At 40.1% G+C, this 19,367-nt stretch overlaps 2 protein-coding genes across 3 annotated transcripts; one reads left to right on the forward strand and one right to left on the reverse strand.

The window, feature by feature from the left end:
• Nucleotides 1-9,021: 9,021 nt before the first annotated feature.
• LOC6529112 (CCR4-NOT transcription complex subunit 3) lies at nucleotides 9,022-15,108 on the forward strand. 2 transcript variants are annotated; one of them, XM_002090089.4, is made up of 10 exons: nucleotides 9,022-9,601; nucleotides 9,671-9,768; nucleotides 9,841-9,990; nucleotides 10,049-10,855; nucleotides 10,926-10,995; nucleotides 11,051-11,404; nucleotides 11,462-11,608; nucleotides 13,259-13,827; nucleotides 13,889-14,098; nucleotides 14,158-15,108. In XM_002090089.4, the coding sequence occupies exons 1-10, from the start codon at nucleotides 9,577-9,579 to the stop codon at nucleotides 14,254-14,256; spliced, it is 2,529 nt and encodes an 842-aa protein (XP_002090125.1). In that variant the 5' UTR covers nucleotides 9,022-9,576; the 3' UTR covers nucleotides 14,257-15,108. The 2 variants fall into 2 exon arrangements, with proteins under 2 accessions (XP_002090125.1, XP_015054171.1); XM_015198685.2 differs by having other exon boundaries at nucleotides 13,895-14,098.
• A 421-nt stretch (nucleotides 15,109-15,529) lies between these two features.
• LOC6529113 (protein-associating with the carboxyl-terminal domain of ezrin) lies at nucleotides 15,530-17,722 on the reverse strand. Its single transcript, XM_002090090.3, has 2 exons — nucleotides 17,482-17,722; nucleotides 15,530-17,430 (listed from the first exon to the last, which is right to left on the reverse strand). The coding sequence occupies exons 1-2, from the start codon at nucleotides 17,689-17,691 to the stop codon at nucleotides 15,592-15,594; spliced, it is 2,049 nt and encodes a 682-aa protein (XP_002090126.2). The 5' UTR covers nucleotides 17,692-17,722; the 3' UTR covers nucleotides 15,530-15,591.
• Nucleotides 17,723-19,367: the final 1,645 nt, after the last annotated feature.

The following is a 19,367-nucleotide window of genomic DNA, read 5'->3' on the forward strand; positions in this document are numbered from 1 at the left end:
TGCAACGTCGATTTAACTAATTGCCCTAAAGTCGGAGCCTCCGAATTAGATTTCATGCTGACAAGTGTAAGAAACCAAACTTAACCCCCAAATGTTCATGTAATGACAAAAAATCGGTAAATAAAGCCGCCAAAACAGAAGAAAGTGTCGCAAAGTTCCACGACCTGCAGCTGCGGCGTCTATGTATCGCCGTCTTCCATTCCTGCCTTTCGCCAAGCGGGTAATAAAAGCAGAAGAAGAGCCAGCAAAATTCCAAATCGTCTTCGCTGCGTCTACTTATTACAGTCTTCTTTTCAGGCAATTCAAAAAATACTGTCGAATTTAAAGTTTTACACTTACAAGTTATTCATAATGCGGGCGTTCAGCGACGTTCACAAATTCAGACTGGTTTTTGTTCTCTCCTCCGTTCTCCATCTTCCCTGCCCAGAAACGAGCTGATCGCCGCTCTTCCGCACATTGGGACAATCAGTAAACTGAACACATCCTTCAAGGTCCGCCCCAATGATCGCATTCCAGGTCAGGAATGCGGTCCTTATCGCCTTTTAAGTGCCCTTTTTATTTCCTTGTATTTTACTTTTTATACGCCCAGACACAGAGCTCTCTGGAGAAGGCTCCTAGCACGTAGGCAGGTGCCGCGCATTGCGACAATCACCTGGCTTCCTCCTCCACCCTCTCTGCCATTTCTTTCACTGCTACGTTCGCACAGGCCGACGACGGTCAGGTTATAGAGTGTCCTGTTGGAAGGCCTTACCTTGGTGCGTCCTGCCAACGAGTACTATCGTGCAAATTTCGACCTGAATCGCATCGTCGTCGCTACTCTTGTACAACGCCTTGCTGCTCCAACTTGAGTGGCGTGCCAGTGGGTTGCTTACAATTGACCATGCACCCGCCCTGTTGAACGTATGTTTAGTTCCCTCGTTGAGAAGGGCTTACTCCAGCGTAGCAAAGATTTCCAGAGCCCAGGCGTTCAAATCCCCATCCGACCCCGAATTGGAAAATGTTATGTTTGTGTATAGTGCTACCGGCCCTGGAATATTTTAAAAATAATTATGTTTTATTTCTTTGGACTGGCCATAGAGTATTTGTTGATTTGAAATTGTCTTATTGTGTGTGGAGTGTAGTTTTAAATGCAAATGCAGAGTTACGAAAATAATAATGCTGACGTAGGACACAGGATGAAAAATTAACGAAGACAATTATGGCGAAGCTTTGGGTTATAGAAATTTTTACTGCTTTTAGAACTTATTATTATTAAATATAAATTGGGAAACGAAATTAAAAATAGAAATATAAAAATGTTCGTTTTCTATCTTACAAATCTATGTTAAATTTGGTTGTAGGACCAAACAAGAGAGACTATCTGATACCCGTTACTCAGCTAGTGGAAGCGCGAAGGAGAGTCTTCAACATTGACAGTTTTTGACGGTTTGTGGACGTTAGAGTGGGCGTGGCAAAAAGGTTTTCGGCAAATCCATAGAAAAATGTAAAAATATCAAAACATTTTTTAAAAGTGTGGGCGGTTTGTGGGCGTTAGAGTGGGCGTGGCAAAAAGGTTTTTGGCAAATCGATAAAAATGTACAAATCCAACACAAAAATGAAAAAGTATCTAAACATTTTATAAAAGTGTGGGCGTGGCAGTTTTAGGCGGTTTGTGGGCGTTAAAGTGGGCGTGGCAGCGTGAATCGACAAACTTGCGCTGCGTCTATGTCTCTGGAGTCTCTTTGCTTAATCTCAGCTTTCTAGCTTTTGTAGTTCCTGAGATCTCGACGTTCATACGGACATGGCCAAATCGACTCGGCCATTGATCCTGATCAAGCATACATGTATATATACTTTATATGGTCGAAAACGCTTCCTTCTGCCTGTTACATACTTTTCAACGAATCTAGTATACCCTTTTACTCTACGAGTAACGGGTATATAAATGAACAGATGACCTGGGCTTACGGATGCTTGCCTGTAAGTTAACACTCGATAAATGCTAACGAACATAAAGTTCACACTTGGTATGCGCGGGCATATATGACATGCGAAGGATTTTTCGAATATCAACCTAAGGCGGAAAAAGCGGGACAACCTGAAACGAGAATCACTTGTACTGATTAATACTTCATAAATTCAAATATTTACAGTGGCTCACAGATTATTTCGACCAGCGTCTATGTAAAACTTCAAGGGTTTGTAAAAGCTAAACTAAAAATTTTATCAACAAAATTTAAACGCAACATATTTCTTGTATGTTTCAAGATATTATTTACTAACTTATTTTATTTTTAATTATTTTAATAGTATTTTTAAAAGAATTAATAATAAAAATACTCCTCAAGACAATGCCGCAGCTTATTTCAACCAGCTGCTTTAAGGTTTTACAATTTTTCGTTACTTCGCAAAGTCAATATTGATTTTTGACAGTTCTCTGCCAAAGATCGTGCAAAAAAAATTGTTTGGCAATATGGGTCCACGTACAACTTTAGAACAGCGATTCTACAGTCCAAAGCATCATTTATCATTTCGTCCGAGAAAATAGAACGCACGACAAGGGAGGGAATGCTCCCAACAACATTTTTAATCAGACGGACGAGCGCCATATCGTCCGGAAAATACGGGAAAAACTTAGATTATCGGCTCCAAAATTTCCAAACGAAATAGAAGCCGAGTAAGGAAAGTCTTGCCACCCGGAAACAATTCGGCGTGTGCTCCGTGAGCATGATTTAAATGATAAAACTGCACGTAAGAAAGCATTTATAAGTGCTCAAAACATTAAGGCACGTTAAAAGTTTGCTAAAAAGCATTAAAAATGAATTCAGCTTTTTGGAACACAGTTGTATTCGGTGATGAGTCCAAGTTCATTATTTTTGGCTGAGATGGAGCATCATATGTGTGGAGAAAGCCAAATACAGAGCTGCAAGCCAAAAATTTAAAAGCTACAGTCAAGCACAATACCTCCATATTTTGAAGTTAAATTTATTGGATGGTGCGGAAAAACTGGGCATACGGGAGAATTTTCGATTTTATCAAGACAATCACCCAAAATATAAGTCGGGCATTGTGCAAACCTGGCTAGTGTGGAATTGTCCCCATGTAGTGCAACTCCCAGCACAGTCGCCAGACATGAATGTTATAGAGAATTGGTGGGCAATTTTGGATACAAAAGTTCGGAAACTCCAAATTTCCAATAAACCTGACCTAAAAGTAGCTTTAGTAGAGGAATGGTCTAATTCGATGCCGAAAATACTTATAATGGTTGTTGACAACATGGGAGGTCACACAAAATATTAAAAATAATTTAATAGTTTTAAGCATATGAAAATATAACATTAGTAACAAACTGGTTGGTCGTCAGTCGGGTGATGGACAAGGAGAATAACGGACATAATCAGTTTTTGAAATAATACCATTCCCATACGAAAAAAGTAAAATACTAACCGAAACAATAGGGCCGTCAGTCGGGTGATGGACAAGGGGAATAACGGACATAATCAGTTTTTGAAATAATACCATTCCCATACGAAAAAAGTAAAATACTAACCGAAACAATAGGGCCGTCCATAGGGTGATGGACAAGGGGAATAACGTGTAGTTTCAAGCTTGCTAGAAGAACGCGCCGTAATTGTCCATACACCCAGAAATGCGACTACACTCTCCACGCGAGGGCGGCTGGAAACAGGTCCCCTGGCAAGGTTATGTCCCTGTCAGAGGATGCTGGCAAATGGTAGTCGGGCGTCCCGACCCAGACTAAGGCGTCACTCGACCCGTGCCGAGAGTCATCCTGACTGAGGGCCCGGGTCACAAAATAGCTCAGTCTCAAACGGAGAGCTCAGGGTACCTGGCGACCCCCTGTTCTAAGAAGCCTTACCGGGTGTCGCGGATCTCCGCCCGGGTGGACCCTCCTTTTCTCCGCAACTCGTGGGACTCACATGAAATCAATAAAAATAAATAAAAAGGAGTCAGAATCTCCCAAAAAACCTACCCAAACAGCAGTGACGACTGAGTCTGCCCGTACAAACTTCAAGGCAGCGAAGTTCGCGAGTGAGCCCACCTGCCTGGCCAACACCACAGGATCGGGTTCGGGTGAACCCCGCCTCAAATCTGAGGCGACAGAGTGCAAGCCGCCCAAAGCCGTCGCCATGGGAACATCTCCAGGCCCTAGTGCCATGATGCCCCCTTTAGGCGCAGCCAAGGACGTCAAGCACTCAGTGGCAACTGGTAAAGGCAAAACAGGCAACCGAAAACGGCTCATTCGGCTGAATGGATGAAGACGGTGGAATGGGCTAGATCCGTTTTGCCAAACTTCGGCAAGGAAGCCCCCAAGTCACCCAAGCCCACAGAGGTCAAAAAGCGACCTCCACCTAAGAGGGAGCGCTCCCAGGACGTTCCCTCCGACCCCTCGGCAAAGCGGCAACGCGTACAGCCAGGGCGATCCTTTGCGGAGATCGCGAAAAACCCCATTCTCCTGGTCGTGGTCGATAAAAACGACCCGAGTGGCAGGATTCCACGAAACAAGTGGAAGTGGGTGGAAGCAGCCCTAGCCACAAAATGCTTTGAAATTCTAGTCAAATAGTCAAAGAACCTGGCCCCCCTCCTGTCTCCAAAGACGTCGGATGGTTCCAAGGTGGCGTCAAGGTGATCGCCTGTGACGATGAACGCTCTGCGGAGCTGTACAAAGCCGCAGTAAAGGAGCTGGGGGAGGTGTATGAGGGCGCCGGACTTGTTGCGCTAAGCTGGTCCGACGTACCTTGCCGACCCCGTGCAAGGATCTGGATCCCGGCATCTAACAAGGCACCATGCTGCAGCGTTGCAACCCACACCTTCCCAACTCGGACTGGCGAGTGGTGAAGGTCGACGAAATGGAGGGGCCAACAAACCAGGTCATCCTCATCCTAAGCAAGGAGTCCCTAGCTCCCATTGAGGCTGCTCACGGGGAGCTAAACTTCGGGTTTTGTTCAGTGACCATAATGGTCAATAAATCGGACTCCGCCAAGGAGGATCAGGAAGGCAGAGGAGGAGTGATCGAGGATATTGCCTCCGAGATCGAGGCATCGGAAACCGAGGACGGCTACTCGAACGATGCCTCAATCCTCCGCAGCCTTGCGAACATGGGTTCAATAACGGACCTAGACACATCGGACGAGGAGGGAGCCGATACAACCGTGGTGGAGATGCCCACAGCAGATATCCGTGAGGCTTCTGCAAATAAACCTTCACCACAGTAAGGCAGTTTCCGCTGCTCTTCAACTCCATCTCGCTGAAGATGGAGTCGAAATAGTCCTGATTCGGGAACCTTGGATAGTGGGAGGAAAGGTTTCAGGATTAGGGACGAAGGAATATAAGCTTCTAACAGCTCCCAGCGAAGGTAAAGTAAGGGTCTGCATTTTATCCAAAAAGCACCTTAGCATTTTTCTGCTCCATAATTACAGTGATGCAGATAACGCGGCAGCCACCGTGGTGAGTCAGCCATCTCCGTTCCGCGTGCTGTCATCGTACATGGCCTACGAAAGGCAAGAACCGCCGGATGAGCTGGTAAGGAGACTGGTAGAAGACAGCGAATAGCAAGACATAGGCCTACTAATAGGCTGTGATGCTAACACCCACCATACATAATGGGAAAGTACAGACACAAACGACCGCGGTGAGTCTCTTTTAAACTTTATCTTTAGTTCAAATCTCTTCATATGAAATAAAGGTAATGACCCGCCCTTTATCATTAAGAACTGGTAATAGACCTAACTCTCGTCTCTAAACCACTATTAGAGACAGTAACTTACTGGAACTCTTTCTCGGACCACAGGTAAATAGAAACGACCCTCACAATCAACCCCTCAAAACCAGCAGTTTTCACAAGCCCAAGGAAAACAGACTGGCAAAAATACAAAAATATTTTAGGGGAAAAAATCCCAACGGATCCCCCTCCATACCCCCAAACAATTTCTAGTCTAAAAGAACTAGTTTCAATTTTCACATAAACCTGCAACTAGGCACTAAAAAATGCCTGCCCCAATAGCAAGCCCAAAAGAAAAATAAAACCTCCCTGGTGGTCAGCAGAACTGCCTCAGAACTCAGTGTTTTGTCCAGCTGGACCAAAAATAACGGATTAGGAATTAACCCCTCAAAGACCGACCTGGTTCTCTTCACTAGGAAGTATAATATACAGGACTAAGTCCCACCTATTCTCAACAATCAAAGACTTTTCTTCAGTAGCAGCGCAAGGTACCTGTGCGTAATACTTGACAAGAAACTAAACTGGAACATGAATCTCACAGACAGATATAAAAAAGCTTCAATAGCACTCTTCACGTGCAAGAAAGCAATAGGGCGCAAATGGGGCATGACACCCTATATAGTAAACTGGATATATACGGCCATCGTCAGACCAATACTACTGTACGGCGTCGTGGTATGGTGGCCGCCTCTGAAAAATAAATCCAGCAAAAAAATGCTAGCAAAAATGCAAAGAGCTGCGGCACTTTGCATCAGCAGTGCTTTACGCACCACCCCAAACGAAGCCCTAAATGCCATACTCAACCTCCCAAGTCCAGAACTAGCTGGCATGGAACAGGCTACAGTAGCGGCCATCAGGCTTAGAGATACCAAACAGTGGAACCCACAAGAAGCGGGTCACTCATGTATCCTAAAAAACATTCAAATAGTCCTCTCCAGGACAGACTACTGCACTCCAACGGAGTACATACAAACACCTCATCCCAGAGAGGGACGATTGGAACTCACGAACACCTGGCCCCCAGAATGCTATATGCTTCTATACGGACAGGTCAAAACTACAGAACAGAGTAGGAGGAGGAGTTTACTCCGAACGACTAGGCCTACGCATCTCGTTCAGACTCCCCGATCATTGCCGCGTTTTCCAAGCTGAAGTAGTAGCAATAAGGGAGGCCCTAAAACACTTAAAATCACTAAAACCGGAAAACTCACATGTAAACATTTTCAGTGACAGCCAAGCAGCTATCAAATCGATTGGCTCAATCTCAAGTCACTCGAAAACAGTATCGAATTGCCGATCATCTTTACACGAGATGACACAACAATTCGTAATCAGCCTTATATGAGTACCCAGACACAGGGACATAAAAGGCAACTGCATCGCAGATGAACTAGCTCGAGAAGGCACTACCGCGCAACTCATACAAGAGATGGAGGGCATGAGTATGCCTTTAGCCACTTGTAAACTACTACTTAGGGAAAACCTAACCCGTAACAACCCTAACACGCCAAATATGGCCAAAAATAAACTCAAAAAGAACGTCAAAACTTTTAAGATTGACCAGAGCAAACTTCAGCACTGCTATGAGAGTCATCACAGGGCATTGGTTGATAGGCACCCATGCCAGAAGACTAAATGCCCCGTATAATGATTTCTGCCGTAGCTGTAGAGACGAAGAAATGGAAGAAACGGTAGAGCATCTACTATGCCACCGTCCAGCACTGCAAGCAAAAAGACTTGCCCAATTAGGAAGCAGATTTCTGATAGACACGTCCGACCTGTCTGACACCAATCCACATCGGATACAAAAATTCACCAGCGCCTCTGGCTGGGAAAACTGGTAACTTCACACGAACCTCGACGGGCAAAAGGGGAAAACATACATGGTATCACAATGGACCTCTAATAGTCTAAGTGCGTCGGATAACCGACGGCCGGTAAAACCTAACCTAACAAACTGGTTGAAATAAGCTGTTGCATTGTTTTGAGTTGCATTTTCATTATTAATTCCCTAAAAAATACTACCAAAATAATTAAAACTAAAATAAGTTAATAAATAATATCTTGAAACATACATTTGTTGCGTTAAAACTTTTAGTTCAGCTTTTACAGACCCTTGAAGTTTTACAGCGTCTATGTAAATAAGCTGTAAATAAGCTGTGAGCTACTGTATATATGGTTTCCGGCAGTTTGGTATGGAGCACAGGTATTAGTTGGAGTGATAATATTTTCCGAGAGCATTAAAATATTTACAATGCTTGTCCTGCATTTCGCAGAGTTCGTTGAGGAGATCGAGCGCCTTATTTTTTAACGTGATTTGGAACACCTTTATAGTTTATGAGACAATTTTATATGGCAAACTATTAAGTGAAATTCATTTGTTATTCCTGATTTACACTTAAGCTCACTTCGCACATCATCCACAAAGGTTTCACTTTTAACTGCACACTTTAAAACTGCATGCACACGCAATTTAAGCTTCCAATTATTTTATACAATATTTTTCAAAGAGATATTTACAAGATTATGGAATATCACTTATGTGTATCTAATAAAATATATGATTCTCAGGAAGGACCACACAAAATATAACATATCAGTTTAACACATTTATCTAACGAACATATGTTTACAAACATTAGATTAATGAAACAATAAAGCAATCATTATTCACCGTTAAATATCTTCCAAAACAAGATGCATCGCAGGTCTTGGGACGTATCAAGCGAAGCTGCCACGATTTTCTTCGATTTTTTCTTGTATTAGGATTACGTACGGCAAATAGAAGTTACGGTCAAATCGGGGGAACCAAAAGTCTCTGCAGTTGGTATAAATGCAGTCAAAACTCATAAGATAAAAAAAATTATTTAACAAAATAACTCGAAATATGTATTTTAGGCTTTAGTGTCTGTTTACACAGTGAATGGTTATTTCATGTGTTTATTTGTCATCTAATGCCAAATGCTTAGAATAGTACATATTTTGTGGAAATAATTTTGTTTGAAAACGTTTATGATTGTTTTGTATAATATTTACATAGTTTTTGTTCTCTATATAAATGTTACAACTTAAACAGTGTTCAATAAAAGTTTTAAATTAAATAAATTGTAAATTTAAATAGAATTTTATAAAAATATTTTCTAATATTCAACCAAAACCCATAATTTTACGATACATTATATTATTGTTTTTCTCGATACCATTAGGATTGTGTGGCGAGGACTTAAAAAATTTTGAATTCAGGGCTACCACAACGGTAATCAAGTTATTTGATATATTAATATATGGTATTCCTGGTATGTATTTCAAGATGGCGGAAAGTGTGAGGAAGAAGAGAACAAAAAGCAAGCGAAAAATCCATGAGTGTATTTATTGATGTGTATATGCGTAGATCTATGTATTTACTAAGGCTCAGTACACAGTAAATGGCAATGTAATGAATATCCAATATATCTGATCGTCACGTTGTGTGCCCTTACCTCGACGCACAGATTTAAAACTTTGCCAAAGAATCGAAATATTGCAATCACGGACGGCAAAGTAACACCACCCAGCCGAAAAGAAGAGAAATACTACCAAAAGGATCTGGCGGGTGTGTTGTAGTCCACTTCAGGAATTCAGTCTTGAAGAAGAACTTTTGCATGCACGGAACTTCTACGACCCCTAGTGCTCTGGGACTTTCTCGCGACCCGCAAACACAAACCGATTTTTAAACGCCACGCCACTGGATTTCAGAACACTCAATTCTAACAAACTTTGTGGCTTGAATCCAGGTTATAGCCCAAAACAACCGGCGTCTAACAGAGGACTATGTCTAACTTTTTGCGTCCCCAAAATTTACCAGAGAACACATAGCTATGGCTGCGACGAGAAAATTGCAAGGTAAGCAAAAAAGTCTGGATTCTAATTTTTTTTCTAATATCTTAAAACGAAACTAAATATCGTGCCCAGGCGAAATTGATCGATGTTTAAAAAAGGTAGCAGAGGGCGTTGAAACGTTTGAGGATATCTGGAAAAAAGTACACAATGCGACAAACACCAACCAGAAGGTGAGCTTAAAACATTTTAAATACATAAATAATCCTATACGTATAAACATTATACTGACACCTCTTTATCAGCAAAAACATCTGCAGGAGAAGTATGAGGCAGACCTCAAAAAGGAAATCAAAAAATTGCAACGATTACGCGACCAAATTAAATCATGGATCGCATCCGCTGAAATTAAGGATAAGAGCTCCCTTCTTGAGAATCGACGGCTCATTGAAACAGTGGGTTTATTTAATATTATTTGTTGTGACTACGCGCACAGAATTATATGTTTTTCAGCAAATGGAACGCTTTAAGGTGGTTGAGCGCGAAACAAAAACAAAAGCCTACTCAAAGGAAGGCTTGGGAGCTGCACAAAAGATGGATCCTGCCCAGCGTATTAAAGATGACGCACGCAATTGGTTAACCAGCTCAATAAGTTCACTTCAAATACAAATTGACCAGTATGAGAGCGAGATCGAATCGTTGCTGGCAGGAAAAAAGAAACGTTTAGATCGAGACAAACAGGAGCGAATGGATGACCTACGAGGAAAGTTGGACCGCCATAAGTTTCACATCACAAAGCTGGAAACTTTGCTCAGGCTGCTTGACAATGACGGCGTCGAAGCAGAGCAGGTAAACAAGATCAAAGACGATGTCGAATATTACATTGATTCATCGCAAGAGCCAGACTTTGAGGAAAATGAGTTCATATACGACGATATAATCGGTCTTGATGAAGTGGAGCTTAGTGGAACCGCTACCACGGACAGCAACAACAGCAACGAGACAAGCGGCTCTCCAAGCAGCGTCACTTCCGGAGGCAGCCCATCACAGTCCCCTGTCACAGTTCAACAAATTTTAAACGCTTCGTCGCAGGGGGCAGCTAGTAGTGGTAGCAGCGCAACTAGTGCAGCTTTGTTTCAGCAACAGCTGACAGCGGCACAATCAAATGGCAGCAATGTAGGCTACGCAAGCGACACAAGCGCAGCTTCTTCGTCGGCCACAACTTCTACAGATCCTGCAGGCGGTACAGTTGCTATAAATTATGGTGGGCTAGGCGATAAACGGAACAAGAACAGCGAAAGCAATACCCTCAAATTAAAAGTATGTATTAAGAATAAATTGTTATATGGTTGTACGCATTTAACAATATACGGTTTACTGTTATTAACAGCCACAACCTCATCAACTTATAAAACCAACCCCTGTACGAGCTACGGCCAAACTGCCTCAAAGCAGTGATAGTAAGTTTGAGGAAGTTTCGAGTTTTAGTTTTACTAACTTTTGATTCCTATGTAGCCCAAGTCAATAAGATTGTCAGTTCAACTCCTAGTAAAAATCAGCAGCCTCTGCCCACAGCAGCTTCAATCGTTGCAGCCTCCGTAATGCAGTCACAAAGCAGTAGCAGTGGGAGCGGAAGTTGCAACTCCACTGTTGGAACGGGAGCATCGCAATTAACGTCTAGTGGTAACAATCCTGCGGTTCAGCCAAACGCTCCAACGCCTGGCCAAAGCGCCACAGCCACTGCCGCTGCAACAGCTTCATCTAATGCCGTTTCGGCGACGATCGTGAGCAGCGCCAATGTTCAAGGCCCATCTGTGATCCAACCAACACCAACAATTGCATTCGCTGCAGTAGCAAAACACAATACATGTAAGGGGTCGGTTAGTCATGTTTACTGACATTATTTAAATAATTGTCTTTTTTTAGCACTCCTGGAAAATGGTCCTGTTTTGCAGCAGCAACTAGCAGTAACACCTACTGTGGCAGCTATCGTAGGATCTGGAACACAGGCACAGCAGAAACATGTCCCACCATTATCCAATCTTCAAACAAATTCCCCTCACATACAAAATGGTAAGGCTAGAGGTATAATTCGGCGGTTATAGGTTTCTTTTTCTGGTGTTATAGGGCATACATTTTATACGACAGAAGGTATTCGAAGTATGAGAAACCGTACCAAAACAAGAATTGCCAGTGTCAATATTTCTAATATTATATTATTTCTAAACGAGTAAAATATAAATAGTGCATTGAGTCAAATTAAAATAATTTTTTGTCTCAAAATTTAAACTTTTGTATGTTAAAAGTGCGACCGTCGCTAAATTTTAACCATTTTCCGAGATGTTATCAGATGTTTTTATGGGAAATAAACTCGTTTTAATGTTCTCCTTTCCCTTGGTAACATTCAAAAACTAATTTTTTGCGGAAGTAATACATATAAAATTTAATGGTCTTACAGTTCTTCAAAAAACAAGAGTGAACACTAGAGTTAATTTTTGCGGCTATCAGGTACCAATTGCCCATCTAGGAACAAATTAAACAGTTTTTTTGCATAGCGATAGAAATTGTAAATTATCACTTTTATAATGACATTTTAATTTAGTTTTTATCTAAATTATATCCTATGTACCTCTTTTCGTAAAATGTAAACAGGTAAAATCAATGAGACCTTTTATAGCTTATAATATTTTCATTAATGCTGATTTATTGCCCAACAGATCGATCGGCTTTCCTATTCTTTTAAGTACCTAACCGATCGAGGTCGACTTGTTTTAAATAGATAAATTCGGTGTCAGTTACTTGTTGAGGACTCTATTGATGGGGTCACATAGTTTAGATTTAGTTTACTCGTAGAGTAAAAGTCTATACTAGATTCGTTGAAAAGTATGTCTGTTCGGTATGAACGTCGAGATCTCAGGAACTAAATGCCCTCTCTAACGCCCACAAACCGCCCAAAACTGCCACGGTCACACATCTGAAAAGTGTTTTGATATTTTTTCACATTTTTGTTAATCTTGTAAATTTTTCTCGATTTGCCAATAATCTTTTTGCCACGCCCATAGTCCCACAAAACAATTTCTCTTCGCACTTCCACTAGCTGAGTAACGGGTATCAGACAGTCGGATAACTCGACTACAGAGTTCTCTCTTGTTTGTATTGTATAACTAGTTAGTTAGTTTTACTTACAAAAGATTAATTAAATGTTGCATAATTATGAAAAGGGATACCAAATGCCTCCAGTGATATGACCGCGTAACTCAACCAATTCGAATTTTTCTCGGAACGACTTTTTAAATAGTCGATAACGTTATACTAGTCTTTATTTAATAACGAAGAATATGAACCATTTAAAAATACACAAGATATCGAACATTTGGTTGGCTTAAAAAGAAATCCCTAAGAGGATTCATTTTTATTTTTGCAAGTTTATTTATGGCAATCGTTTTGCAGTATTTCGTCATTGAAACACCAATATGTAAAAGTCATCTACATACATATATACATATACAACGAAGAAGGTTGGATAAACATGTATAAGGCGCTCCGGAAGTAGTATTTGGATATCCAATAAATATAACTTGCTTATCTATGCTACGTTTGTATAAATATTTATTTTTTAATTTGTTTAAATAGTACCGTGTGAAGCTTTGCATAAATGCGCTTGCACTTTCTTTTTTTTTTTTAAATTGTAAACCATTAACTAATTGAAAAAATATTTTTCAGGTCTTCCTGTCTCGGACAGCAATAATGACACCAGCTGCAATGTCGTCGATACGATTTCTCTAAAAACAATGGCACAGGATGCTATTAATCGATCCGCGATCGATACTAATTCACTCACTCAGCAGCATACAAGCAGCATTGACCTGAGACAGCAGCAGTCGCAGAAATCACTTCTCCAACATTTCAACTCTGAAACCAATACGAATCAACAGCAATTGACATCGCAGCAACAGCTTCAAAATAACTCCCTTTCTGCGGTCGCTGTATCTAACAACGGACCTTCTACTGGCAGTGGTCTCATGAATGTAGCAAATGCTACTGGTCAGCCCATTAGCGGCAATGTCAAAACGCATACGTGCCAGCCACAGCAGATGGCCACAACGGAAGCGCACATTCCCACACTGCTTGGTGTGACACCACTTGGGCCAACACCACTTCAGAAGGAGCACCAAATGCAGTTTCAAATGATGGAGGCTGCCTACTATCACCTGCCACAGCCTATGGACACGGAAAAGCTACAAACGTACTTTCATCGCGCCCCAGTGCTCACGCCAGCGCACTACCCCCAGGTGAGCTATATGAGTATACAAATTTAATGCACGGATTACCTTATCTTAAACATATTTTAAGGCACAGATGCCAATATATGATACAGTTGAGTTTTATCAACGACTCTCAACGGAGACCCTTTTCTTTGTGTTTTACTATATGGAGGGCTCTAAGGCCCAATATCTAGCGGCTAAGGCCTTAAAAAAGCAAAGCTGGCGATTCCACACAAAGTATATGATGTGGTTTCAAAGGCACGAGGAGCCCAAGATTATCAACGATGATTACGAACAGGTAAGAAACAAAACCTTGCGGGAAAGAGCAAGTTAAAAAAATGTTCACACTATTTACAGGGTACGTACATCTATTTTGATTATGAAAAGTGGAGTCAGCGAAAGAAGGAGGGATTCACCTTTGAATACAAGTACTTAGAGGACAAGGAGCTGAATTAAAAATGTTGCGATGTGTGTTGCTTCGTCTGTCTAAAAGAAAATCAATCCATTAAAATTATAAAATAAATCAATCCAATTTTCATAAAAAATCACGCAAACATAATACAAATCAAAATCATAAAGCGCGAGAAAGATCAACTAAAGGAAATTTAAAGGAAAAAGCAAAAGAACCGTAATCATAAGTTAAAAGAAAAATGAAGTATGATATTTAGTAGGAATGCATGTTTTAGCTTTACTCCTTTCTTTAGTTTTACATTCTCCCAGAATTAGCAAGGATGCTAAGTTTTATACACATTTCGCTACGTTTTTTTTATTCAAGTAATATGTAATTCAATTAGTTTCATTATCTTGGCCTTCAAAATTACATATATCAAAAACTGGCATCGAAAATAATCATTTGAAATGTTTATTTTGTAAGGACCACTGTGATTTTTGTTTACGTCACAAATAGATTAGTTCTACTTCCGTCATTGCTGAGTACGTACATCAGCAGATACATGTCGGCGAGGAGTAAGCAATCAAATATTACCTATATTCTTTGGGTCCTTGGTCAAAGCCATAACAAGTTGTTGGTCCTGGTCATGTCTGAGCGTAAATGAACCTAGGAGCTTCTGCATTCATATTATCCCGTAAACTTTTTTTGGAAACTAAAAGATGCATTTTTTATGAAAAGTTTGCTGTGAGAAAGCTTTCAACTTGGAACTAAAAAAAAAAGAGGTATAACCTAATCATACTATATTTTGAATTTTTGGTTCCATTTAGTTACGTTCAACTTTCAAAGCTTTTAAAAGTCGGAGGGCAAGTATCGTTTAAATATATGAACACAGAATAAAGACGATTAAATAGTTGAAACTCTTAAAATTATTTTAATGTGGTATAAAGGGTATAATTCTTTATATCCTGACAAAGGGTTTATTTTAATTTTAGTCAGAAGTAACAACGCAGAGATATTACATACATTGGACTATATACTGCCTGTATTTTACCATTACCATTCAATTTTCGTCTTTACGTTTCTACACAAACAAGTCTAGTGAGACCTTTATAAACCTTATCCAAAGTAATGTTTCTATTTTCTAACAAACAACCACGTCATACATATGGTCAGGGGTTATTAATTTTGTTTCCCATTTTTTTGTAATCCACTGTGTTTCAAAATTTAAAGCTGGCAGTTGACTGGCAGTGCTTTCCGATTAAATGTGTAGTTAAATTTTCAAGTTTTCCCCAAGCAAGGATGACAAAAATAAAAAATAGTATCCACAGATACTTAAAATCCAGTTTGATTAAATTTAGAGGCTTTATTCTGAAGTTAACAGTAAAAATAACGACTTTATATTAATTCGCCGTTGCATTCCTCACGCCCCACTGGATATCGTCCTTATCTTGTTCATCATGTCCCCAACCCTGATCGGCACACAGATCATTACAGTTCATGGCTGACGCAGAAGCAGCCAAACGGCTGCTTATTTGCTGCGGTGTCTCACAGGTACTAGTTTTTATTTCGATGACCGGTTCCATATCTTTAAAGAAATCAAATTCGCTTAACTCAGAACTTTGTATCACCGGTTGCACCTTTATGTCCAGCTCACTGAGATCATCGTTAATTTTTTGTTCTGCCATAGATATTGTCTCGTTTATTCCAACGGATAAGTTAAATGTTGCAGTGCGATATGGGGGCAATAACGATTTGCTTATTTGGATCTCTGTAGTCAATGCATTACTTTTGGTTTCCGTATCCGTTCGAACCTGATCCTCTCGGTAGTCCTGCTGAAGCTGGTCTGTATTGTCCCAATCAAACCAAATCCCCTCCTCATCATCGTTGGCTCTGTTTTCATGCTCTGTGAGGGTTCTTCTTAAATCCTTTTCGGCATCGCTATTATGATTTATACTTATAGCATTTTCATTTAAATTTAACCGCAATTTCTCGTCTTCTCCGCCGTCTGGGCTAAGGCGAATAGATAAGGGGGAGGCGTTGCGTTCTTGTGGCAATGGGCTCCCAGAAACCATAAAGTTTTCCACATCAAAAGATCTAGTATTCATCAAGGGACTAATGGACCGCGGTTCTGGAAAAGAATTTGCGATGTCTGTGGAAACGGCAGCGTGCGGACGGCCATCAGAAAAACATCTTGATCGATCCCCTCCTAAGACTTTGTCGGCTCCTAATATGGAAACTAAATCAGCCATGCATCTAAGTGTTTTGGCTACCAAGATCTCGTTAGTATCCTTCATACCAAGCTGTAAATGAGGAAGAATCTCGCTCTCTAATTGCTCATCGCTCAAGAGACGAATATAGTCCATAAAATAGTCAAGAAGTATTAACCGAATCTGCGCATCACGCAAGCGGAACATCTTGAGTATGTGTGGCATTAAATATTTGACGTAGATTTGCGGAGAAAATAACGACGCCAGTGCTTTATCCGTAATTTTTGTACGGAGTATATGTGGAGTCACGAATTCTTGTGCAGCAGGATCCAGCAGAACCATTCTAGAGAGCAAGTCACACGACAGCTGCGAAGCCACTACTTCCTCGTCGAAATATCGCAATCGATCAATCAAACTTCTAAAGAATTGGTAACGCTCGTGCACTGACTTCAGGGGCAACTCAAAGAGAAAGGAATGTATGAGGACGAATTCATGGTTAAAGTAAGGATGTAGCAAGATAGCAGAAAGTCTTGGCCTTAGCTTTGTGTTTTGATGCTTTAGGTGTGTGCTGCAATACTCACGGAAATCCTGAACGTGTGGAGTGCTATCAGTAATGCAACTGTCAGTTCCTTTCCTGCCCAGCACTTTCTCACACAGAATTGCGAAGAAGAACTGTTCGAAGTTCTCTCCATGAATACTCAAGTCTATATAGGAATGTGCCAAGTCAAGCAGTTCTTTGTCGACATCTGTAGCCCTCCAAACGTACTCGAAGCCAGCGAGGCGCCAGCTTCCACTCTCTGTTACGTAAATGGACAGCGTGTTTAAATTTAAGTGTCGTGCCAGAGCCTTCTCAACTAAAAATATTAGAGCGCATAGTATTGTTCGCAAGCCTAAACAGACTTCAGTGTCGGTCTGCTTGGCCAGTACCACATCAAGAGGCCTGACCCTCTCTGTAGCAAGATACTTCCTTCCCGACTTTTCCCAGGTAGCTACATATTTTAAGATGTACGGGTGGCGGTAGACCATCAGGTTCTGGGGAAAATATTCGGTAAATATTTGTTTTCTTATACCCTAGTAATATACTTTTATTGCCCTTTCAATCGGTCCCACTCCATGGGACCAAACATGTGTCTTGACAAACACTTTGCCTTCAAATACGGACAGCAATTGGCTGCAACGCTCATCGTTGGATTTCGTTGGTGTCTTTGCGTTATAAACTGTCCAAAATTTATTAATCTCCACCTCATTTTCCTCAATAATTATTCCTTTTAGTTTGCTGCCTTCAGTGCCCATAACTGTAGATGCTGTAAACTACTATTAAGCAATTTAAATTATTTGTTATTTTTGGCATATATGTATGTCACTAATAACAAGTTCAGACAGGGACGCATCTGCACTAAAAGCTAAATAATAAACAATAATATATTTATAAAATTCAAAAATAAAATATAATATGCCCAGCTTCGACATTTAATTACTTTGACGTCACAAAAATAAGTAAAGCGAGATTAAAAAAAAAATTTTAGTTTTAACAACTTATGGTCAAAAAATCACACTTTTAAAAATTTAAAGCTTGATTATTCTTGATTCCATGTCGGGTATTCTTTCATACACTTTCACTCTAGCATTTTCAGTAAATTTATTAAAACAAATAAAGATCTGTTCAGGATGGAAATCACTAGACTGAAAGGGCGCCTATTCTGCCAAATTTTAAAGAAATCATACAACATTTCTTTCGTCAATGTTTAAAATACTAAAGGAGTGATTTTGTTATATTTCGCATGTTTTCATCTTTTTCATAAAAGAAAAAAATTATTAAAAATTTGAGCGTGTATGTTTTGCGCGGTTTATGGGCGTGGCGAAAATATATTAAGATCTAAAAATATATCACAACATATATTAACAGTACGTGCGTGACAGTTTTGGATGGTTTGTGGGCACATCGATAAAAATTTACAAGACATAAAAAAACGAAAATATATCAAAAGATTTTCCAAAAGGACATTAGATTGGGCGTGCAGATCGATAGAAATTTGCATGAATAATAAAATATTTAATCGATCTTTAGCAGAGTTAAGTGAGCTGGTAGGAAAACAAAGGACTGCCTTAGGTGAGCGCTTTGATTATTATTATTATTCTTAGTGTAGCCTTAAAACTAAGGTAACATTTATGTTGTGTTTCTACCAAACTATTTTTAGCAGTTTGCGTTGTGTGAAAACTCTGACCAGTATTCAACGAAAATATTTGCCATGTCTAGTTCACCAATTTTTCTTTTATTGATCATCGGCTGCGTAACTGCATGTTTATGTTTACTGTCGCTCATGCCGCAAAATCATATTGTATTTAATAATATTTTGGTTGATGATTAAGATTGCTGAATGTGTGAGGCAAATGAGGATGTAGAAATTTTTAAATTTATTTAAATTTAAATGCAGTTTATAACATTTTCTAATGACGTTTTCGAAATGGTTGCATCCGTGTAGGACATCCAATGATTTCTTTTTTCTATATGGTGCTAAAGTTGGGTTGTCAAATGTGGGTGGTAGCGGAGTTAGTTAGTAACGTGAAGTTGATTGGGGTTGATTGTAAACATATAGGAGTAGGATATTACTATTTACCTTAATATTTTGTTGCATAATTAAAAGAGAAATTTTGAGTTGTTTTGCAGTAGCGGGTAAAAATAACTCTTCACGTTCAAGTGTAGAAGAAGTGCTTGGACCTGAGGTATTTTATTGTTTTGATTGATAGAGACGGGATTAGATTTATATATAGTTAAAGTTTTAAAGTTGTTTTGTCGGTATTATGTAATGTTTTTTGTGGGACATGTACTGTGAGAGGTCTGCGCTTGTAGTCCTCTTCTGTTTTCTTAAAGTTTAGGAAGGTGTATTCGTTTTTGCAGCGAAGTTTTATCATCACAAATGGTCAAAAAACTCATGATCAAATACATTAATAGAAAAAACAGAGCAATA

This window comes from Drosophila yakuba, chromosome 2L (assembly GCF_016746365.2).
Source record: "Drosophila yakuba strain Tai18E2 chromosome 2L, Prin_Dyak_Tai18E2_2.1, whole genome shotgun sequence".
Classification (NCBI taxonomy): Eukaryota; Metazoa; Arthropoda; class Insecta; order Diptera; family Drosophilidae; genus Drosophila; species Drosophila yakuba.